General features: G+C 31.4%; 2 protein-coding genes across 4 annotated transcripts; one reads left to right on the forward strand and one right to left on the reverse strand.

Moving 5' to 3' along the window:
• Positions 1-54: 54 nt before the first annotated feature.
• Positions 55-4,107, forward strand: Vps52 (vacuolar protein sorting 52). Its single transcript, XM_072893269.1, has 9 exons — positions 55-426; positions 634-809; positions 895-1,279; positions 1,376-1,558; positions 1,646-1,771; positions 1,859-2,043; positions 2,150-2,234; positions 2,332-2,535; positions 2,623-4,107. The coding sequence occupies exons 1-9, from the start codon at positions 205-207 to the stop codon at positions 3,046-3,048; spliced, it is 1,992 nt and encodes a 663-aa protein (XP_072749370.1). The 5' UTR covers positions 55-204; the 3' UTR covers positions 3,049-4,107.
• Positions 3,307-25,375, reverse strand: LOC140666261 (uncharacterized). Of its 3 annotated transcripts, none has more exons than XM_072893255.1 (9): positions 25,232-25,375; positions 23,072-23,825; positions 8,410-10,061; positions 7,801-8,189; positions 5,626-5,741; positions 5,168-5,305; positions 4,519-4,720; positions 4,113-4,337; positions 3,307-3,924 (listed from the first exon to the last, which is right to left on the reverse strand). In XM_072893255.1, exons 2-9 carry the CDS (start codon positions 23,186-23,188, stop codon positions 3,836-3,838), a joined length of 2,928 nt encoding a protein of 975 aa, XP_072749356.1. In that variant the 5' UTR covers positions 23,189-23,825; positions 25,232-25,375; the 3' UTR covers positions 3,307-3,835. The 3 variants fall into 3 exon arrangements, with proteins under 3 accessions (XP_072749356.1, XP_072749357.1, XP_072749355.1); XM_072893256.1 differs by lacking the exon at positions 25,232-25,375 and adding an exon at positions 24,531-24,677 and having other exon boundaries at positions 5,174-5,305; XM_072893254.1 differs by lacking the exon at positions 25,232-25,375 and adding an exon at positions 24,531-24,676.
• Between the last annotated feature and the right edge of the window lie 72 nt (positions 25,376-25,447).

The following is a 25,447-nucleotide window of genomic DNA, read 5'->3' on the forward strand; positions in this document are numbered from 1 at the left end:
TAGTGTCTCCCAAAACGCGCCCAGAGAGTCGCCCTACTGTATACTGTATATACCGTGTTTGAGGTTATCTGTCATCTCTGTTTACAGATTTACATATGGGGTGATGTAAAATTTAAAGTGTGATTGCTGAAAGTGATGAAAATTTCCTAAATGAAGTAATTGCTTAATTACCTTGTCTCCGAGTTGTAGCGAAGGAATTTGAGAATGGCTGAGATGGACAACAACGAGGAGCAATTGCCTCAGAATCTTGGCGACGATGTCGTTCAAGAAGTTCTCAAGACCGGCACCGACCTACGCCAGTATTCCAGGCAAATCGAAAAGGAACTCAAGGAAGTCGAGAACAAGTCGATCCAAGATTATATCAAAGAGAGCCAGAATATAGCTAGTCTACACAATCAGATTGCCGCTTGCGATAATATCTTGGAGGTTAAGTTGATTGAGATATATGTATTCGCTGTTGCACATTTTACGATCAGCTGTTATTAATACGTTGACGTATAATTTAAGGAAACAATGAGTATTAGTCATGAAAAAATCTGGTTCACTTACAATTGATTTTTCTTAATCATTTATGTTTAATAGAGTGATATTATTGACTAAAAAAGATGTTAATATATTATTTTTTAATTGCAGAAAATGGAATCGATGTTGATGAATTTTCAGTCAGATTTAGGAAGTATTAGCTCAGAAATACTTTATTTACAACGTAAATCCGTTGCTATGAGCCAGCAGCTATCTAATAGACAAGCGATACGTGGCCCGCTCAGTCAGTTTATCGAGGATATGACAGTGACTGAAGCTCTGATTATGTAAGGAATATTTATCAGTACAATTTGTAAGAGAAAATATTATAATCTACATAAACTCAATTAACATGCATCAAGTTCTTTGCAGTGGTATCATGGACTGTCCTGTGACTGAGAAGGAATTTCTAATCCAACTACAAACTCTAAATCATAAAATTAACTTTGTAAAAGAGCAAAGTTTCAAAGATGCAAAATCTTGTCTAGATGTGATGGATATACTAGAAAAGCTAAAGCTGAAGGCAATGGCAAAGATTAGGACATACTTACTAGAGCAAATTTATAAATTTAGGAAGCCGATGACAAATTATCAAGTGCCACAGAACAACATGCTAAAATATAAATTTTTCTTTGAGTTTGTTTTGGCAAACGAAAGAAATGTAGCGGAGGAAATCTGTGGAGAATACATTGATACCATGAGCAAAATATATTATTCATATTTCAAGTCTTATTCGATGCGGCTGATGAAATTACAGGTAAAACGAAAAAATTGCTATTTAAAAAACAGTTGAAAGAGAGAGAGGGGAGGAGAGAGGCACAACATTAACTTATGATACAATTATTTTTACAAGTTTGAAGAGAGAGCAACAAAAGATGATTTAATGGGAATTGAAGATACAGCAAGTAGAGGTATATTTCATAAAACAACGTTAAAGCATAAAGGTACTGTTTTTTCGATAGATACAAGGGGTGAGGTTTTATCCTCTCAATTGGAAGCATCTATAATTGTACCGCACACAGCCTCTAAGACACGAGTAAATATAATGTGTAATTATATTATATACAATACTTTGACATATACTTTTAAAATCATCTAATAAATCGATGTTATAATTTTATAGTATCATTATGAAGCACTATTCAGAAGTGAACAATACGCTTTGGTTGATAATGCTTGCCGAGAATATTTGTTCCTGATTGAGTTTTTCAAGGCTCGTAATGCACAGGCATTAGATATTTTCAATCAAGTAAGATTAAGTTAATCGTACGTATATAATTATTTATTAAAATAAATGGATGTAATTTTAACTAAACTATTTCTCATCTTTTGATAGGTCATGGGAAAAACATTAAACCTTATGACGAAAAACTTGCAATTATTTGTCGACGATTGTTACGATACAATTGCTCTATTTCTTTGCTTGCATTTGGTGATGCGTTATCAATTGATGTGTCACAAAAGAGCTGTACCAGCATTGGATAAATATTGGGAGACTTTAACAGCCATAATTTGGCCTAGGTATTTAAACATTCTTATAAATAATACTAATTGTAATATAAATTCCTTTAGATGCTATGACAATTTGCAAAATTACATTTGTTTTTTTTTTTTTTTTTTTTTTTAGATTTCAAATGGTGTTTCAGTTAAACATACAGAGTATAAAAGATTGTGACCCATTAAAATTGAATAAAGAAACTGGTCCACATTATGTAAGCATCTAAATACAAAATATATTGTATTTTATAACGTTATTAATTATTATCATTGGAATAAATTGTATAATCCAATAAAATCGTGAATTTTTAGATTACTAGAAGATATGCGGAATTTAGTGCAGCAATGGTAAGTGTAGTTGAGGGATTCCCTTGCGAAGGAGCAACTCAATTACTAGCAGAACTGAGAGAAGCTGTACAATGCTTCTTATTTAGAATGGCAGCCATATTTCAAAACCGTATGCAGCAATTAATATTTCTTATCAATAATTATGATCTGGTACTTGGAGTATTAATGGTAAGTACATTTTAGTTTACACATATGGAAAAGAGCCTATGTGCTTTATGTATATATCAAGAGAGCAAAAGTATTATATATTTAAAGGAGAGAACACGAGACAATTCCAAGGAAGCGGAAAGCTTTCGAGAGCAATTAAACGCGCGTTCCTCTGAATTTGTCGAGGAAGTCTTGAGCCCGCATTTTGGTGGTATAATCCAGCTGATAAAAGAATCCGAGGCTCTGATTGAAAAGGGTCAAGCCGATGACTTGAAACGGCACGAGGGGAAAGCACTGGCTTTAGTACAATCTTTCACAAACAATTGGAAACGAGCGTTAGAAGAGATACATCGGCAGGTATTAAACTCGTTTCCCAATTTGGTGCTCGGCGGCGCGCTAGTGCAACGCGCGATGACGCAATTGGTACAATATTATCATCGTCTTCATAAAATATTGCCGCCGAATGCGCGTACGCAACTTACAAACATCCATCATATAATGGTGGAAATTAAAAAGTATAAGACAAATTATTAGGCGATTTCTTGATAAAGTTGATCTAAACCTAAAGGACGATCAAAGTATCAGCCACTTGTTATAAAGGAATGTAATAAAAGAATTATCTTTTAGTATTGTATATAGCATTTGACTATAAATTATTGGCTACTTCAAAGTGATAATTATTTATTATTAAATAAAGATGCAAATTATGTTTTATTTTTTCTAACCAAATATTCTTTCGTTGAGGGAAAAATTGGGAGATTATCCTTGTAAATATCATCTCTCGCAGAGAAGTAAATTCTGTACATTTATTTATAAAATAATACAAACTACAAATATGATGCTAAGTACACACATGGTATCGCGTTATCATTTTATACAAAAGAGATAATTCTCCATACTCTTATGCACGTGGCACGAGTACATCGAATCACCGTACTGTGTGTACGCCTATCTTATATGTATATAAATTAATATGTATACATACACAACATTAAAAGGGGGGGGGGGGTCTCGTTACTTTTTCGTCAAATTTCGCGACACCTATGGCATAATTCGTCAATTTATCGATGAATGAATCCAATTTCGACGCGGAACGAGTATATTATATTTATACAAGTATAGTTATACTATCATTGATATAATCTAATTGTTATGTGCATTCTTTACGTATGTAAAAAAATTATGTCCACCTTACGTATTTTTTCGAGAAATTGTACATAAATGTTACATTACACGAATTCAATGATATCACCTGCGTGATTGCAACCTACGTTGCAATTCAATATTGTCGATTTATACCCATTATTCAAACCGTAGAAATTTACAGAATTCCGTCAATAGCGTGCAACACTCCATTCGTTGCTGGCACATTATGAGTTACAACGTGTGCCTCGTTTACTCGCACTCGCCCTGAAACAACAATAAGCGCCGAGAGTTATATACGAAGAACTGTGTCATTCATTTTATTTTTTCTAAATGCTGCGATATTTTTTATGAAGAATTAATCAAAGATATTAACATGCGAAGTTTATTATTAGAATATGCCGGTTGTATAAGAGACTAAATAAACATAAATGAAACATTTGCAAATTACATACCACCATTTTTGTGAATATGAATTGGCGACTGCGAACGAAGGGTGTCCTTTTGAATGTAATACCTCATGCCTGCCGTGTAAAGAGTTGTAGGAATCACGTGTCGCGAGATTATAGCTTTTGCCGCTTCCGCACCGTCCTCCTCGGTCCAAATTGGCGCGCCGTTCTTCACGGACGCATCGGTGAAAGCGGAATCGATCGGGGCAAAAATAGTGAATGTCTTTGGTCCTAAAATTCCAGATAGCTAACTTAGATTTATTCAATAATAAAAACAGTCGTGAGAATTTAAAACAATCTGTTGAATTTGCAAATAAAGAATATGAGAAGCAAATTGTCATTTCCACCAGGAATTTTATAAATCAAGAGTTGCGTGTTTTTTTTTTTTTTTAAATGTGAGTTTTTAACTTACCCGCGAGTGTGTCCTCTAAGCCTGACACGTGAAGCATTCTGAGAAACATGCTGAACCTCCTCTCACGATCGGCTTGCAGAGTCTGTACTAAATCTCCGACCGGAAGCGGGAACATGACCCTGTCGATGGCATGAGCGATACCTTGAGGAATCTCGATGTCACGTTTGTTGGGTGCGACGCGTGCACCGTTTATCGTCGTTACCTATTTGCAAACAATAGAAAATTACAAGTGAAGTGAAACGTGAGCGATATATGTATATATAATTATCTTTGTCAGATCTAACTATCTTTTGTATGTTAAATGGGCGCATCTTGTGAGAAGTGGATTGATCTTATAGTGCGACACCGAGCAAAAACATGATTTCTAGTATACTCGCGAAGGTCAACAGACTGGATCACGCACAAAAACGCACCAAAGTTAATACACTAAGATGCTTAATAAGATAATTGACTCTAGAATTATTTGTAATTTATAATCAAACGAACGTATTTTTATTGAACAAAGATAAAATAATAAAAATGTAAAAGAGTCGTGACAATAACGTATAGAATTAACGACTCGATAAAATAATTCAATTAAACAAAAAAATAAAAAGATTCGAAAAGATAAAATTTTTTCCATAAAAAAAATTTTTAAATATAAAATTACTTTTACATCGTTCCATTCGTGATCCTGCATCGCGTACTCATTTACTCGTAATTGCGTGCCGGCGAGACTGACACCAGTCATCTCGTCTTGCAGGGAATCGATCTTGAAGGCTCCTGGTATAACGTGATGAAGAAGTAGCTGTCGTAAAAAAATTCACGTTAATATGAATTTTTACGTAAACATTGGCGATTTTTATTAATATATTTGTTATAATATTTAATTTAATTTATTATATCGAGAGAGAGGGAGAGAGAGAGAAATTGGTTAATATTAATTTTTTTACAATTTTATCAAGTCTTTATTTTTTCGTTGTAGTAAAGAATTTCTAAGAAAAAATTTGATACATCCAAGTATACAATCGATATAATCAGCTAGCTGACGTTAGGGAAATCTACCGTTAGGAAGATACATAAATTATTAATGATGCTTATATATGTATATAATATGACGACGCATACCCCACTTAAGAGTCTCGGATTATCATGGAACTTCTCCTCAGCTTTCTCTGGTCCTCCCAGTTGTACTAATAACGTTCTGAATGCCTTGTCTGTAGGGACGAATACAGTGTATGGACCTGTAATATTACAAAACCGATACAGCGTCTCGTATAATACTGTTACAAAATAAAATAGATTCCTTGATTCATTTACAATCGAACGAAAGAAGCAAATTTTTTTTTTTAAACAAAAGTAATAAATTATCTAAAATAAGGACCTTTTAAGGAAGTTTAATTAATTGAAATAATGAACTAACAGATGACAAAATTATATTCAATTAGATTTTACACTAAAAAATTTCAATTAAAAATTTAGTTGCAAAAAAACATGTTTTTGTTTTAATTAAAAAGGAAACATTTTGTCCTGTTTTTTTTTTTTTTTTTTTTTTTTTTTTTGTGTTTTTCTTTTATATATCATGATACATACATATTATCTCGCGTATGTATACGTACATTGTTTTATATTTTAATTTCCCTTATAGTAATAGAGTATAGTAAAGTTGATCAAATATAAAAGGATATGTGCAATATTGTTCTCGCTTGACGGACATACTTTTCAATATATCCATGTCGATAAATACATTTTATTTCCCAGACATTTGTTTCTCGGAGCGCAATATATATGAATCTACCATTACTATGACCATTATAATCATCATAAGGAAAAGCATATATGTTATCTGAGAATGATGAAATTGCACAATTTTCTGATTGATACTTGCATCCATAATCGATGGAACTGTGTATTACATTCTAGTGGGGAATCATTATTGTAGGAAATATTGCTTTTGGCGCAAAAAATCAACAGCTTGCATTTTTTAACGACCGTGCGAATGCGGTCGATAAAATTGTTAATATATGTGAAAAAAAGAATGTCAACCGTTCAATATTTTCTTTGGAATACTAGAAATTTATTTCACAAAGAGAGAGAGAGAGAGAGAGAGAGAGAAAGAGAGAGGAGACGAAATATAGATAATAGCAGAAATTAATTAAAAAATTTTATATATAAAATTTTATATTATAAAAAAATTTCAACTTGAATTGCATTTTTCGTAAAATACGTCAGGAATGAATTTTACATTAAGACACATAGAGGGAATAGCTATTATGTAATTCTCATTATAACACGCATAATTTTCCATGTGCGTCTACTTTTAGGTTTAATTTATAAAATAAATCTTGTTTTATAATTTTTAGTATAGAAAAAAAAATGAAAAAGCCAAGAGAGATAATGAATTAAACGAGTTAATTATTACGCCGATATAATTATAATGAGTATTTAAGTCTCGCGTGCTTTCTTTGCGAGATCCCGCGTAACGAGGACCGCCTTGTCTTTGTGTTCTCGTAAGATAGAGAAGCAATTGTGTCGAAATCTCGGCAAGTGAGTCGTGAGAACATTTTTCTAACGAACGTTGCACGACTAAAGCGAAACACGAGATACAAATGACGGTAGATTGTGCAAAGAAAGACACGGCCCACCAACCGGAATTGTTTGTACAATCGTTTGAGTCTGACAGAACTGAAACTTGGAGATGTAAGTTATCCTCTACCTTGCAATATTGTTGGATATAAGACCACGGTGGTTTTGTAGTATTGCGTAAAAAAACGTATTTTGCAAACCTATATAATATCTTCGCGTAATATTCTGTATCTAAAGCTCTACTTAATGTATTAGCTTTAATTACATAAATTTTTTAATTTTTGTTTCAAGATATTAAGCATTTTTATTAAATAATGCTATCATATTTTGCTGTATATCTGTTTCACAAACTGGTATTCTTACTATAAGCTTTGCAAACAGAAATGGAATTGCACGTACTTGCATTAAATCAACTATGTTAAATGTTTTTTTTTTTCTTTTTTTTTTTTACAAATTATTATATGTAAAGAACTTGTTCTCTAAATTATTCATTGACACTAAAACAACACTATATTATTAGGCGACTGGAAATTTTTTTTATAGAATCATAAAACCAAGCCTGTGTCAACTTTCGCTTAATATCAATGCAAATTGTGAGAAGGAAAGTTTACAAATCTCCGAAATCTTTACATTCATTTATACATAAAACAGAAAGCTATTCCTATAAACAGCCACTTATATATTCCTTAGCACAAGCATATTTGACAATTGACTCACCAGTTTCATTCAACACATTATCCAATCCTGATTGTCTTAAATACTTTGCCATAGCGAAGAGACCTTCTTTCCTCAATAGTGTGACTAAACTTTCTGACGAATTTTCCGTCGAAGGCAACACGGTGGTCTTTTCATAGACCTCCGTCGATGGATATCTAGAAAAATGAATGTAAGAGGTTGTCGGCGTCACCGTTGTCACAATTTCATTCACTGGCGGCATAGTCGGGATAAATTGGCTCCTAGTAGACGATGAATACTTGGTCGAGCTGGGATTTAACGCGTTGTATACGTGGCCGGTGACACTGGATGCCGAAGTCACGTACTTGTCGGTAGTAGACACTGAGTTTGGTGATACCGTAACATAAGGAAAATGATCTGTCGTTGATTTGCTGAAAATTTGATTTTTTTTTTAAATTCAAAACACTTGTTGCAAGCATTGTTTATTCTATTAAAAATAAATAGATAAAAAATGTAAAAAAAAGCCATTTTTTAAATCAAACACGTTGCGTAGAACAGAAATGTTACACTTATCATGATAATTATCAAATCAATAAGATAAAGAATAAGACTATTCATTTATGCAAATTATTTGGTGTGATATATGTTTACCTTTCGCTGTGTTTTGAGGTGGATCTAAGAGTGGTAGGTCTGAAAGTCGCCGCCGTAGTGCTGATAGATTGAAGAGACGTTCTGGATGTACCAGTAGACACTAAATTTGGATCAAAGCTGGACTCGAAATGTCCGAGCGTGGAAGGAATCTGAGTAGTTGATACAAACGAGCTGGGTGGTAACTTTAACTCGCCTTTCTTAATCTTCTCAACGATGGACTCGACATCGGTGCTTTCCTTGTCATTGGTATTGCCCTTGATACCCTGCACTTTGTAACTGCCATCTGATTGTTCTTCTAGCACGACAAATGTGACCTTCTTGGCTGGATTCTGAATGATCGGTGTCTTACCGATCTCCTCGAGCTTTCCATCGCTCTTTTGTCGGATAATCTCGAAATCAGCGCCTGGCGGGAGCACGCCCCCCTTCGTTAACTCCTCAAAGATTGCTTTCGGCGGCTTGATGGTGGTCGTCGTCGTCGTCGTCGAGGGGAGTAGAACCGATGTCTGAATGGTCGATGGTGCAATTGAGGGTAAGCCGTTCGGCGCATGAATAACTTGAATCTTTTTGCCGTTCGGCAATATCAGATCCCTAGTAGTGACATTTCTAACGACGTCATCATCATCGCCGGACTGAGCTAGAGCGAGCTTGAGCTGCTTCAGCAACAGTTCCCTCTCAGAAACCGCGGATTGTTGGGAACTTCTACTTTTACCGCCGGAAGTTTGTTGCGCAGTAGGCTTATCGGTCTGATAGATCACTTTGATCTGCTGCTTAAGTTTATCCTGCTGCGACGATCGATTTTCTTGGTCCTGAATAAGATTGAGTAGATTCTCCGGTATTTCCTGTTGAGTCTTGAAGTTTACTAGACGTCTGTTTGGCGAAGGTGTGGTCGTCGCATTTGTTGCTGGTATTGGTGTTGTTGTATATTTTTTCTGATGATTAGCAATTGCCTTAAGAAAAAGCTCTGCTTCCGACGGCGTGATTCGTCGCGCTTTTGGTGAAGATAGCAACAACGGTGCGGAAGTGCTGCTGACAACAATCGGGGTCGATGTCGCAGTTGACGGACGTGTCGTAGTGGACGTGAGCCTCTTTAGTTGTTCTAGCCGTAGCAGCTCTTGCTGCCTGCGCAATTCTTGCTGCTCATACAGCAATTGTTGTCGTTGCTTTTGCAACAGTTCCAGTTCGCGTTGTTTCTCGAGATATTCTTGTAGCTGCACCGTCTGCTGATCGCTAAACAGTGGTTGCGACAAATCTTGATGAAGATTTTGGAAGCCGTTCTGGTTGTACTGGCCGTTGTATTGTTGCTGCTGGAACTGCGGTGTCTGAACTGAACCGCCGCCATTCACTAAATTCGAAGCACTAAATTGTTGGGCGATCTTTTGTTGTTGCCGTTGTAAAAGTTGTTGCACCTGTTGTTGTTGTTGTAGCAATTGCTGCAATTGTTGCTGCTTTGTTCGATCAACCTTGTATTTAGCCAAGGAAGAGTACGGTGTGCTGGATTGAACTTGATCATACGAAGGGAAGGACGCTATCCGCGAGTTTTTGGAATCTTGTGTAGGACGCCGATATCGTTGCTGATGTTGTTGCACGTCGCTCAATATCTGGGCTTGCTGGGAAACCGAGAGACGAGGTCGTGGATCGTGTACAATGCGGCCCTAGAAATAGAAATTTATATTTAATTTTTCAGAAAAAGGTAAATCATTCCATAATTTTTAGAAATAATTTTTTTATAAATAATCGATATATCTACATATCTATATATCTATATTTTAAGTAAATCATTTCCTTAATTATTTTTTTATGTATACTAATTATTAAATATAAAATGTAAATAAAATATATAATTAAAGTTAAAAAAAAACTTTCTTGTTTATATAATCAAGTCTTTAAATCAAATTTTTCTCTTTATTTACAATGTGTTAATATTAGTTAGTAAATTCTTTCTGAAAAACTTTAATAATATATATTAAATTAAATTAATATAAAAATAACGGATAATAAATATAATTTTTAAGTGATAAATATATAAGATATAAAATAGATATAATGGTAATAATGCATATTAACGTTTTTATTTCAAAATTCGATAGAAACAATTAACTTATGCTGCAAATTTTTTGCTTAATGTTAGATATAGCATTGTTGCGATTATTACTTTTCATACATTTTCGTCCAATATCTTGTGTAATATAGAATTTTTGTAATTCAATTCTGAGAATTAATATAATACATTCAATAAGAATGTGTAGAAAAAGTTGTGAAAAAGATGTAAAAAATATGAAAACTTGTTAATTGTGTTCTTCAATTTTTTCATAAATGATCGCAATTAATTACGTTTTGTATTTTTATTCTGCTGACAATGAAATATTTTACTAGACGTGCTACATGTACGGCAACAGATAAGATAAAAATCTAAAAGTGCAAGCAAATAGTTAGGATCTACTTATTGTTAGTGATTCGCGGCGATTCAATGCATATGTGAATTATAGTACGTGGATTTAAATTTCAACAGACGCTCACTAAAAAGTAACAAGCTGAAAATTGACGAAAAGATTATTTCGTGAATCAGTAAGAGTTGACACATTATGCGAATTTATTTTTATCCTATGTTCTAATTAATAATGCACAGTTTAAATCAATAGATTGACATTTATTTTACGACATGTATCTTATTTTTTCAATTAAAAAAATAGGTCCTTCAAAAATTATTTTTATAATCATTCAAGTCTCGGACTTATGTATATATTTGTGTGCGCGCAGTATATATATAGTTTGTAGGTACAAAACAAAGAATAGAGAAGTAAGAAAAAAGCTAAGAAGCTTAAGAAGACTGAACTGTAAATCTTTATACTGTAAAATAACAATTTAATTAATTCTTAAATTTGAACAATAAATAACATTTATATTTTCAAGAATTAATAATTAATAACTAATAAAAATATATTTTTATTACTTTATTTAATATTTAATAATTAATAATTAATAAAAATATATTTATATTTTTATTAATTAAATTTTACTAGATCAAAAGTTGGCCATAGCTCTTTTGTATGTTTGTGTGTGTAATAAATTTAGAAATTTATTAAAGATTTCACTTCTCCGATGCATACACATATGTATATATTACAAGCTCACTAATTTCTGTTTATTGATTCCATTATCGCTGCTATTATTGCGATACAAGATTATGCATAGCGTGCTCTCAAATTCATTTTGTTTCTTTTATTGTGCGCACGAGAAAGACGTGAATAATTAAGGCCATAATTAAAAGAAGCATTGTTCGATCTCCCTTTCTCTTAGGTGCCTTCTGCTGTTGTGGACCCGTTGTGAGACAGGTCTTCGTGTCTTCTCGAGAAAGTGCGACCTACTGCAGTTTCCATTTCGCGCGTTTCGCATACATAATAACTTACATATCATGTTTGAATGGCATTGATGTATATATATATATATATATATATATACATACACTGGTTCTTTATATAACACTTTCATGATTGGTATCCGCATTTTGTATCATTAAGCGCTTTTTCATGTGGAATATGCAGCTGTCGTATTTATAAAATATTCATAGAATTTTTTATTCAGAAAGAAGAGTTATGTTAATTTTTTCCTAAATTTTTATATAAATATCTGAATGTTGTATTTACTATATATTTTACGATCATTGTTACTGTATATGTATAGAGTCACCACATTGTCACTTTAATTATCGAAAATATAATTCGCTATTTCTAAAAAGTTTCTATCATTATTTGTAGAAAAGTTCTGGAATAGATTGACAATTAAAATAATAGTTTAAATATACTCTGAAATGAGACAACCTTCTCATAAATTTCAATTTTGAAGCATGTCAGCAATATTCTATTGTGTATGTCTGTGTGTATGTTTTAAATCAATTATAAATTCAATTTTATTGACATTAACTTCGGAAAATCTGCCTAACAAACATTTGTATGTAATTTTCTCTATATAAATATTAATTACTTATATAATTATAATTATTATTGATACTTGCGTTAAAGTAATTCTATTATATTTACATACATAATTTTTTTATAAATCCTCGGTATGTCAAATATATTTTTTTGAATTGATAAGTGTAAGATTATTGATACATTGGTTTCAATAACGTACACAGCTTCAATTATGCGTATTAGTTCAACTTCAAATACCGTGACGAGATAATTTTGCATAAGGATGCTGTGAGTAATTTTTTAAGTTATTTACGATTGTATTTCGCAAGTTGTATTCTTTTCGTCTCATTGGCTACAGTTTCAATTTTTCAGCTGATATTAATATAATGATGAATAGTGTTACATGTTAATCTTTTGTATCGTGTCAATGGTCAAGAAAATTAATACTCACGGAAATGATTTGTATATAAGTCGATTATAAAACAAAAATTGTGTATTATTTTAGTGCTGTGACACTTGTTAAGTGTTACAAGGATGTGACCATCATGCACAATCTATTTTGAACTTTCCATTTTCGCATTTCTCGGTGTGTGCACTTCGATCTCACTAGCTGGAAACGGTAAATCTCAGTTTTGTGAACAGCAATAAAAAGTAGCAATCTTTGAGAACGATCGGTCACTCGCTCGCCCGATCCTGAGCGATCAACTTGATTAAATTGCATTAAGAAATTGTATTAAGAAATCGCGCTAATTCCTATTGCTTTCTACCATTTATCATTTTCGTAACAAAAAAAAAAAAAAAAAAAAAAAACACATTCAAATCTGGCATACAGCAAATATATTTCGGAACATGCATATGATGCAGAAGAGTCGGAATATTAAAACTTGCGAAAGGATAAATGATATCAAGAAACGCGTTTCGAGCTGTGGCAAAAGAATTTTTAAAGTCTTTTCTGGAATTGAATCTCTTTTTTTTTCTCTTCTCTCTCTCTCTCTTTCTCTCTCTGCAATAGTTGCAAATGAGCCACCTGACAATTTGTGCGATCGCCTCGAGAAATAGTTTGCCTCTGTCGGAAGATAATTGAGGCCTAGAAAGTGACGGCGTCTTCACAGAGAAACTTTGAAATACTGTAGTAAGAATGACGAAGCACCCTATTCGACGATTTATCGCGCGAATTTGGATTTTGCGGAAATCCAACTCAAACTCAAGCTCGCATTTATCACAATTTAATAAATATAATATAAAAACTTTGATGCGACAAGGATGGGAATGCTAAACGTAAAAATTTTCAGCTACTTTCTTAAATGACATTTATAAAAAAAAACCTTTTTGTAGAAACACAAATTTAAGAGTACGCAAAAATTGCAGAATAAACTTTATGTCAAGTTTTGATAGCTATGTGATAAGTGTATAATCACGCGATATCGTAGCTTATTATTATTGCAATTAATAATAATTTCCGTATTCAAAAACAGAGCGCTCTGGCCAATGTAATTTATGCGAGAAATCCTCTCACTTTCGTGCGCAAGTCGACCGCAATTCGCGGATGGTTATCATTATATGAGTCTCGAAAATTCTCCCCTAAACACAGAGGAATTAATAACTCTACTGATATAGATCTTGTATTAAATTGTTCCATGAATACGATAATTGCGACATTAAAATTTGTCAACTTGATTTTAAAACAATTTTTTTAAAATTTAAATACATGTCACAATATATTATACATTCGTTAAATTGCAAATTATAATATGTAAGAATAATTAAAAATAAGAAAATTAAAAAAGAAACCATTTAAATTAAACAAAAAATTTAAATTATTTTGTTGTATCCACTTGTCACTGTTAAGTTTAATTCGTTTCAATAAAATAAATTAATAATAATGTCAAGGGCTCTGTGCAGAAAAACAAAATGAAGAGCTAATAGGCATATAAGAGCCAAACGCAGGAATTCAATTATATACTTTTTATATAAAATTTAAGTTTTCATTTTGCGCTAAACTTTCCTGCTATTATCTTTTCATTTTGTTTCATAATTAAAAATTTTTGTAAAATAAAATTCAGCTTTTAACGACCATTAAATCTATTTACTTTTCAAATATAAGAGTGAATAATTTTCAGAAGAAATTTATGATAGCGAAAATACGATAGAAATCATGATAGAGAAAATGAAATATACAAATATATTCATTTCAAACATATACCGTCACATATGAATGTATATAACGTTATTACAGTCTCTTACTTGCTCAAAGTGATTATCAGTTTTCTCAGCGATTTAAAGATCAAGGAACAGCTTGGGAGTGTTTATAACACTCGTAGAGAGAAGGAACTAAGAAACCGCGACTGGAATAAACGTTCTCCTTTTTTTTTCCACCTGTGGGAAACTCGCAATCACTGGACTGCACTTGGCTTTTACGATGGTCGTGCACTGCACCATAATCGCTTCAATAGATATATGGGTGGTGCGTAATTAGAATGCGAGAGACCATCCACGTTTTTTTTTTTTTTTCAAATTGGTAATTTAAGAGAGACGCTATATCTCTCTTTTCATACGACGTTATATAAATTTATATCTGTTTTCCTCTCACCGAAATATAAATAAAAATTGATTGATACGATTAAATTTTAATTATAGAATGAAAACACATTTAATGCAAATTTTAAGTTCCAAACTATGATTTGATTCTTGAAATTTAAATTTATTTCAATTTCTAATCTTTTTAAATTTTATATTCAACTTTTCTCGCTACATTATTTATTGGTGAATATATCTTTCATGTAGATTTCTATAAACTGGTCTTACATCATGCTTTTGCTTCAACTTCCTCAATGTTGTTATAACTTATTGTAAGCGGTATGTATGTATGTACAAGTTCCTTTTACAGTCACTATATTGTAGTTAATTTATAAAATATTTTGCTTAATGATTTGTAAGAAATATGTTTTATTTTTTTTTGGAAGAAAATAAAACATATGTATTTTATGAATCCCGGGTTTTATATCATACTTTTCTATAACATTACTCAACCCTGCCTGTACACAAATTGATTAAAAATCAAAATATTATAGATATAAATAATGTTGGCAGTCACTATACTACTCTGATTTTATACTCGTGCATGTTGATTGCATAATTTGTTGGCATGCACGATCGAACGTGTGCATTCACTAACTGACATAAAGTACCGCGTAGTGCAATTTAAGTATGTTCCTTCACTTTTCTATATAAAAAGAGAGGCTAAAAGAAAGGTAAATTTAGAATGTTTCTTCATAACAGAGATTCTTCTTATGTATTAAATAAATAGCAGACTATATTTCGCAATATCTCTTACTAATGAAAGCACAAAACAGATTTAATCAGATATCTCATATTATTTCGATTACTTATCTGAAATGTTGTAATTCTTTGTAATTCCTTGTAAAAATGTCTTTTTTCTACCTTCTGCTTGTTTAAAAGAAAAATGTTAATTTGTTGTATATTTTATGTATATACATATATATTAAAATTAATAAATTATGAAACCAATAAACAACAAATAATTATAACTATTATTATTAGATGTACAACTATAACTATAACTAAATTATGTTAAAACAAATTGAATTTTAAATTTATTCTATTTTTCCTATTATGTCGAGAAAAATTTTGAAAAAGAAACAACTGAATAAATTTGGCGATAGGAAATAACTTTAATTTTTATGCATTTGCTACATATTTTCAAGTTTTAATTGTTATATAATTTAGCAATTACAGTATGCATCCCACCAAAATTTTTTTTATATATAATAGGTGAGTTATATAATTATTTCTGTAATTGAAAGTATTTAAAGGTAAAATTATTGATACTTATCAAAGTTTGCAATAATTTTTTTATAAATATTTTTAACAAGTTCTATTAAGCAAGTAAAAATAAAAGTATTATTTTTATTTAACATTTGCGCTCAAAGAAGAATTTCATTACATTAAATTTAGCGCAAATCAAATTTTCAATGATATAATATGACAGTATATACATATTACAATATAATGTGACGTTAACTAGTTTCTTCTTGATCCTATTAATTTGAATGTTAATATAGATGAAAATTTCTCTCAGATATAATTAGTGGTGTGTCCTCTTGCCGAGGAGGATCGACAGAGAAATTTCACCTCCGGGGTCAGTCGGAATTCGTACTTTCCGTTTCACTGCCATTACTCGCGAAACCACCTAGTGTATTTTCAACACGACGTATTTTCACGTGAGAAAGGATGAATCGGAAACGATTTTCAAGGCGGTTTCTTGCACGAACGAGAAGAAAAGTGCACGTGGAAATTGTCCAATTGAGCAGAAATACTTATCCGGAAAATTTTGCACGCTACAAGAAATTACGCTTTCGAAACTTCGCGGACTTTCGACGATTCTTTTTACCGCCGAGTCATTAAATATCATTAAGTGTACTTGCGATACATTTCTCTATGTGATTAACAAATTTCGCATTATTAATTCGCTAAAGTATATCACACCGTGATATACGGAACCTTAGTGATTTTTTAATTAATATTTCAAAATTCTCTTCGCTTAGATATTTTTAATTTTACTTTGTTTAATTTTTGTGCATTTCCAAGTGTAAATTATATTTTGTTTACTATATAGAAGTAACATCTTGCAATACAAAAATAATAGAATTTCATTTTTATCAGGCTAAAAAGAGGCTGCTTGCATAAAATATTTGCACAAAAATTGTACCATGCAGCATTTAAAATCTCTACGAGATCAGAAATAATAAACTCGATTCGAAATAAATGGATGTCATTGCGTCATTAAACATGTGCTGCCATTAATATAGGATTTTTTTGACATATTTGCACGACGACATACACCCACTGGTCGAGTAAAAGTGAGTGACAAAAAAAAGGAAAGAAAAACGTTTAACCTTTGTTTCATCTCCACCGAGGAGAAATTGATTAATTAGACAATCACAAGGAGAGATTTCTAGAAAAGCTGAAATATCGTAGTTTCATATTTCAATTGAATTTCAAGAAGACATCCACAGAAAAATAAAATAAATAAAATATAATAATAAAATAAATAAAATATAAATAAAATATAATAATTGTTTTCAGTAAAATAATAATTATTATTTCTTCTCCCATATAAAATAATAAAAAAAAAATTCTAACCGAATATCTTCGTGATTATATTTTTGTTAAAATTTTGTTCAAATTCTCAAGTAGAAATGGTAAAAGATTAAGAGCGTAGTAAAAAATACATATTTTTCTAGAAATTAATGTTGCGAAAAACATTGAGGAAAGTCGATTTAACGTCACAATTACAACTTTTTTTACTAACATTATTGCGCCTCATTATAACATTGATTGATCGATAAACGTAACTTTCCTCCCGATATAAACATTGTGTCCTTACGTGACGCGTTACTCGTAATGTTCTCTCCGATCGCTCGTAATTTATCTTGAATAGCATTTGATCGTCGATTATTAGCACTTATAATTATAGCGATCAACCGTCGTGGTCGTTAGATCGGATCTAAAAGAAAGTGAAACGATGAGGTAATAATGCCAAAGATTTCCCGTTTCCAGTCTAATCTAACTTCTAATCTCGAGCCACGAGCGAGATTGTTCGACGAAGGTTGAAGAGATAAAATGATAAAAAATTAATTACCCAAAAGTTACCCAAAAATATTGGCTTATGAAAGAAATACATTTTTTGTCCCCACTTTTTTCTCGTAAAATTTGAGATGAACCGTTGCGAGAAAGTTAGTAATAAAATGCGAAATAGATTTTTAACATGTACGAGTAGCAGCATTTTGCAAAAAAAAAAATTGTTGTAAAATATATAAGTATTTCTGAGAGAACATATAAATAGACATATTATTTACATATTACATATAAATAATCGTTTCGTTAAGTTGTAATTTAGTTGTAAAGGATTATAACGTGTGAACATTTGCGTAAGATTGCGAAGACAGTATAAAAGATTCGTCTGATGTGATGTGTTGAAATGTGTTGAAAATAATGGACTGTTCCCGGATATTTCGTTAAATAGCATTTGCATAAAGTGAAGCAGATCGCTTATTAGCCAACTGATAATTTGTCCGTTTCATTTATACGATTATAACTCGCAACATTAATTAGCTTATGCGAAAGAGCAGACTGTGTAAATTAGAGATACGTTCTACGATTACAGCTAATTACCGGTAATTATAAATTCAATTATCGATTATATATCACGTAATTGACAATTATGTGAAATTGGAATATAATAACAAGAACATTATTGTAGATACAATTAAAACGATTACAAAAGATACATCAAGATCTGATTGTTTCAATAGCTGAAATAAAACATTTAAAAAAATTTTTATAATTATATATTATATTTTATAAAACAGTCGTTAACTGTTTATGCTCAAAATGATTAACATTTATATATATATATATATACTTGTGAAATGAAAGTCAGCCTTTTTCTTCCGCATTATCCTGTTATCACGATTTTAAAAATGCACAGACTGGACAATAGTTTAATTGGACAACGGCGGTACAGATGTAATTAGCTCGATATAATCGACGATTATTCCGTGATATGTGTCGTATGTAATTAATTTCATTAAAATGAATAATGCATTTTCACTTAAGATATCTGCTGATACTGATTTCTTTCCGACACACGCTTCACATTCTATTCTACTCTCCATAGAACATTCACAAGATTTCCAACTAATAATAGATTGCGTAATTTCCTCTCGTCCGAGAAATTAATTACATCTGTTCAACTATTCCCACAAAATAATGAATTTCTGCTTGTGTCTTCACGCCATATTCGCTCTGTTAGTCTCAAAGGAAGGTTTCTGGAGAAAGTGAAAGATCATGTGGCATCCTTCACCTTCACCCATTGTCCTGTACATTTGCCTCGATCTCACTTTGTGTCCTCGAATAAGTAAAGGTTCGATATATTTCCTTATCGTATCGATCGATTGATTGACAGATACGATGCAATTTCTGAATACATTAATTAAAAATTCAAGAGAGAAAGAGAGAGAGAGAGAGAAGGATCTAAAAAATATATTGTATAAACGGAAATAATATGTGATTATGTATATTTTAAAATAATTTTTAAGCATAAATATTCTATTTGCAATTTGTTATTTTGATAAATGCATATCATCTCATAATGCACGCACACATACACACACATATAGTATGAATCATATTTAGAATAATTCTGTATTTTTACATACGTATTTATTCTCGATATGCTCTGAATGTTCTTTTCAACAAGAAAAAGAAAAATAGAATAAGAAGAGTATCGTAGCAACTGGAGCACCAACGAATAAAGGATTGTTCTTACGAGGAAAAATTGCTTTTGCATGCCTACTACCATATTTGATTTATGATCTAAAGACGATTTCTAATGCCAGAAAATTGTTACAAAACTGTAATACATGTATGTATATTTGTTTTTGCGCTTATAACGTGCGCGCTTAAGATTGAATCAATAATTATTTTTTATCTTAAAAGACAACTCGGTGTGCGAATTACGTAGAATTAGACGTATCGCCATTGGAAGATTAAGTAAGTCAAAATAGAAGAGTGAAAATTATAATTCCTCTTATGTAAATTACAGAAAAACTCCATAGAATTTGTTCACTTTAAGTTTTAATCACTTTTTAATCACAAAATATTACATAAAACTTTTCGTTAAATATATATTATTTTAAATATTTTTTTTTTCAACACTTTTAAATTAATTGTAAAAATATCTTTATCATGTGTATTTAAGACATTTTTAAAAATATTTTATATAAAAACAAGATTGTTTTATAGAGACTAGTATGCGTGTGTGTGCGTGTGTGTGCGTGCGCGCGCGAGAGAACGAGAGAGAGAGAGAGAGAGAGAGAGAGAGAGACATACAAACATTATGTAAGAACAATCATCCTGTTATACTCGATCAAAACGCACTATTGCAAATACCGATGGTATATCTAATCAAATAAAGATTTATTTTCTTGACAAAGACAAACATTTTCTTGTTGTCCATATGCATTAGAAAGTTCTTATATTTATGCGCAGTTTACGTACATCGTCCGAGCGTCTCGGAGGAGGAGACAAACCGGAAGCTACTGCATATATCCGTCATATACATATTTCCACTTATACGCGCACGGAATACTCCATACATGGAAACTTGAAACGTTTTCTCAATGGCCTGAGTGAAAGGTTCTGCGATCGTTCCACACCGTTTGGATCCACTTCCGATATACCTTCTCAATTAACGACAATTACCTTTCGAGAGAGAATGTTTCCCTTTATCAATTTAATAAGAGAAATTATTTATATAATTTTTTCTTGTGCGCTGATATAAAAGCTGATTATGACGGGAAGAAAAATATACTTTTTATTATTAAAAATTTTTGAAACATTAAGACACTCTTCTTTGGCACAAAACAAGTTTCTACATATTTATTATAAATTTGATAATCTGCGATTGGTGCATCTAAGGATTAATATTTTCTCAAAATATATTACCAAAAATGGTTTGGGTTTTAGTTTTTTGTCTCGAAACAGAAAATCTTATAAATAGTTTCGCGTACAACATTTCTCTATTCATCAGAATGGAAATCGATTTCAGAGAGAAACTTAGCAATTAAAATGAGAAGCCATCGAGAGGAAAATATGCGAAATGGAATACATTAGACTAGACGTAAAAGATGTAATAGGAACGAGAAGAAAATAAGAGAGAAACCAGATAGAGGGTCAAAAGTCACTCTGTTAGTGGGTGAGCGCTCGTTCATTCCTACTTTCAATGCGTGCAATCTTTGTTGTTTTTCTATCTTCTTTGAATTTCTATAATACTCACTAACAATTTGATCTAATTATAAGAGAAGATAAAAGAACAAGTAAATTAATATTTTTTAAAGAAGATTGCTGTATAATATATAAAGGCAAGTATTAAACGACAAAAAGGTAGTATTTATTAATTAAATATAGGGATGTAAGAAATTCGGTGATAATGTTCAATCATAAGCTACTGACATAATTCCAAGTACAAATCAAATTTCACAGTCATTATAACCCTTATTACGTATTGAAACATTGCAAGTTTAGTTAATAAGATTTTTATACTATAATTAAATGTAGCAGAATTCGAGTACAAACAGGCGAGTGAGACGCGAGTACGACTACCGTTTGATATCCGTTCTTACGAGAAAAAAAAAATGTAATTAATAACGAATAAAATAAAAAATGTAATTAATAAAAAGTGTGATTCTTTTTTTTTTTTTTTTTTTTTTTGCATACGATTAATTTCTCACTGTCAGCAGTGAAATTTCACTGATTGTGAGAGATTGTCGAAAAAGATAATCCGAGAATTCACGATGCAATAGGCGCGCTGTATAACGATCTGATTACGTCAGGCGCGGCAATTTCATTAAATCTGCATATATTCCACTAATCTATGTGCCCGCGGCAATATACATACATATTAAAGCGAATCTGTGGAGAAATTTCGAAACGCGAATCCAATCAAACATTAAAGTTCCCATTGCGGAAACGCGAGAATGATGATTGATGGATCTTTGATGTCATCAAACATGAGGTCTGAACCAATCTAATCGAAACAAAATATAGTTATTATTTAATATTTTCTTTCAACCCCATAAGTAGACGTACGTAGTAGATTTGTGTTAATAACAAGTGTTACAATATCACAATTAATATTAATAATTCGTAGAAATAATTCTATACTCTCTACGAAAGTTTTTAAATTATTTTATAACTTTTAAAATATTTATTTATATTTTTATTTTTTCAATATCAATTATATATCGCTTATAATAATTTAGAAATTATCTGTATACTGAAATATTATTTTTTATTTTTATACAAAAGTAACAACAGATTTCTTATGAAAAGTTTTAATTTTAAAATTTTATGTGTAAGCACAAAAGTTTCACGGTTATAAAATATAAAATTAAAGCAATTTTCAATTAGCGTGGCTTTCCTTATATATTTAAATTTTTATTCACATTTATACGATTTGACCACTATGAGTTGTCAATTTTAAATTAAGTATAAAAACCGATTTTATCATCGAGAGATTTGGGATTGTGTGATACACGAATTAATGTATTATGAAGTTACAAATCACTTGAGAGCGTAATTTTATTGCCTCATGATCGACTAAGACTAAAGTGCGAAAAATACTGTATTATATTTTCATAATTATAGACATTTTATGTCTTTTTTAAATATAAAAAAAAATCATATTTTTTCTTGAAAAAAAATAAATACAAAAATCTGCTGATATTATATATTAATATTAATCCGCTTACTATAATCATAATATAAAATCGAATCACGATTAAATTGTACAAAAGATTAGATGAATATTACCGTCATTTTTATTCAATTACTTCCGTTATGCAAATTTTTTGCCGGCCATTTGAAGAAAGTTTTTTGACATAAGGGAAAGTTATATGCGATAGAGTTCATTAAAGAAAATGAAAGTTCTCTCGAAAATCATCTCTTGATAATTCTTGTAATTTTTCGATTAAGTTTAAATTAGTTAAAACGAATACGCACGAAATATTGTAAAATGTAAAATGAAAAACTTAATTAAAGAATTATTTCTGTATAATCAGATGTATTAGATGATGCTGCAGAGGCGTTTTTCTTAATTTTAATTTCCATTTAAAAACAAAATATACAGAATAGATGTAACCTAAATACAATATTACTCTCTTACTCACCTGTTGAAATTGCGACAAATCGGGATTTAAAATTGCAGGATCGACTTCGGCAGCTATAAAGATGTCCACCCGCAGTATCAACGTGGTCCATAGAAAACACAAGTATCTTCGCTTCATCGCGGAAAATAATTATCTCTCTGACTCTCAATCTCGACGTTCACACCACGACGAAGCACCTGTTGTATTCTTCTTTGAATTTCACCAATTGTGATAAATTAATACATCAAAATTTTCTGTATTTAATTTACTTTCAGTAGTCTAGCTCAGTTGTTTACAATCCTCGTAAATGAAAATGAGATTCACCTTTCTTTCAACTATCTCGCTGAGATCAGGCGTGAAGATGACGTTCTCCTTATTGTCTTAAGGTTTGTTTCAGCTTTTTCGATCTTATCAGGATCGTGTTCTCGTCTAATGATGTGGAAGAAATTCTCGTCTCTGCGCGTCTTCCAAGACACTAGCATTGAATTCAGCACAGCTCGTATTCCTTCCTTCCTTCCTTCCTGCCCGTTTTAAGAAGAGGTAAGAGATCAGGAAGAGACTGAGCTGCCAGTTGAGTAGCTTAACGAGTTCGCACGTTGACGAGAACGAGTTCGGGACTGTTGGAGATCAGAAAACGTCCGAGAGTTTTACTTCTCCGATGTGGGAAGAGTTCTCGTGGTCCGCCAGGTGGGAGATAGCCACCAGGTAGAACGGTGAACGTTACGAATAAGGAACCCACTTCTTCTCTCGGTATTTTCCTCCGGCAAAGTATGCTCTGTAATATTGATTAGACAAGATAAAAACAGAGAGAGATCTTTCTCGCGCGTGCAATAACATCAATTGAAAATTAAAGAATCTTTATAATAAATTAAATAAAAATTTACTCATTGTCAGCTTGACCATAAGATTATTTTACTAAAAAATTCAAGTCATATTTCTTAAAAATTACACATTTATTATATATATATATATATATATATATATATATATATATATATATATATATATATATTAATCTTTACTCTATAATAAATAAAAAAAATATATAATCAAATAAAATGCAAACTATTATATAATAATAATTTGCAGCCTTTTAGTAACTGTATATGTTTGTATCATTTCAAAATAGAATAAAATATTGTTTTACTTTTGTATTTCAATCAAATTACTCTAGAAATTGTGCATGTATAATTAAGATAATTCTAACTTTGTGTTGCGCACATGCCTTGCCATTATGTAAGAAATTCGCGGATAAAATTATAAGTTAAGAAAGTGATATGTCTCAGTTTAATAATTTCCACAGTAAACTTTGGAAGATCATAAAATATATATTGTACTTTCAAGAAGCAGAGTTTTTAACTGTGGCTATGATCGAAGCGACAAAAAAATTCCTTTCCTATTCTTTCTATTTCTTTATTATACTATCAATAAAAGATCGAAAGAATAGCATTATATAGGACTATAGGAAATGTTTATCTACCTGTATTACTCAACACCAATCGAAATCGAGCGGAAAACTTAAACGGACATTGACACATTATACAATTTCATCCAAAACAGTGTTCCGGAGAGCAAGCAATTGCGCGACGTGCTGTTTTAAAGCTGCTTTTTTTCGTGCTTCCTGCGCATTAAATAATGCAATTTTATTTGCAGCTCCACAATGCTTTTTGCCACTTATTAATCTGCCTTTAAACGATCTCTTTTACATTATGTAAATAACGAAATTATTATCTCAATTAACTTACAATGTCTTTATAATTTTATTAATGTGAATATATTTTTCCATTATTATATATATATATATATATTGTATATTCTATTATTTTATATTTATTTATTAATTATTTTAATATATTTTTTTATTATTTTTCTATTATCTATATACGTTATAATTTTTGTAAACTCTTTCCTTCTTTGAGGTATAAATTAATACAAGATGATCGATGTCTCTTATTGGATAGAATAGAGAGTTAGTATACGAGTCTTACGAAAGCTTTATCATTACAAGTAAAAAAAAAAAAAATAGATCTTGGAATTTTAGTTAGAGCACGGAGCGTGTGAAGCAACCGAAGCGTGTTCGAGACCAATGGGAAGAAGCCAGTCCGTGTAACGAAATATAATGATTAATAATTTACGCAATGCAGCGATGCTATTAAAGAATCAAGATCATGCGATACGTACTCGCTCGATCGGCGTTGGTCATAAAACGTTACTTTCTGATTAAGCAGCTAAAATCTTCTCGGAATCGCTCCGAATCGCTCCGGGCGACGAAAACGCGCCTGTTTACAACAAATCTTCCTTTCTCCACTCTCGATTGTGCGACGATGAGTTTCGTTTATAAATCGATTACCCATTTCAAAGAAGGATTCATGACATGGGAAAGCTCGTCCGTATAAA

The sequence above is a fragment of the Anoplolepis gracilipes genome, chromosome 5, assembly GCF_047496725.1.
Source record: "Anoplolepis gracilipes chromosome 5, ASM4749672v1, whole genome shotgun sequence".
Taxonomy (NCBI): domain Eukaryota; kingdom Metazoa; phylum Arthropoda; class Insecta; order Hymenoptera; family Formicidae; genus Anoplolepis; species Anoplolepis gracilipes.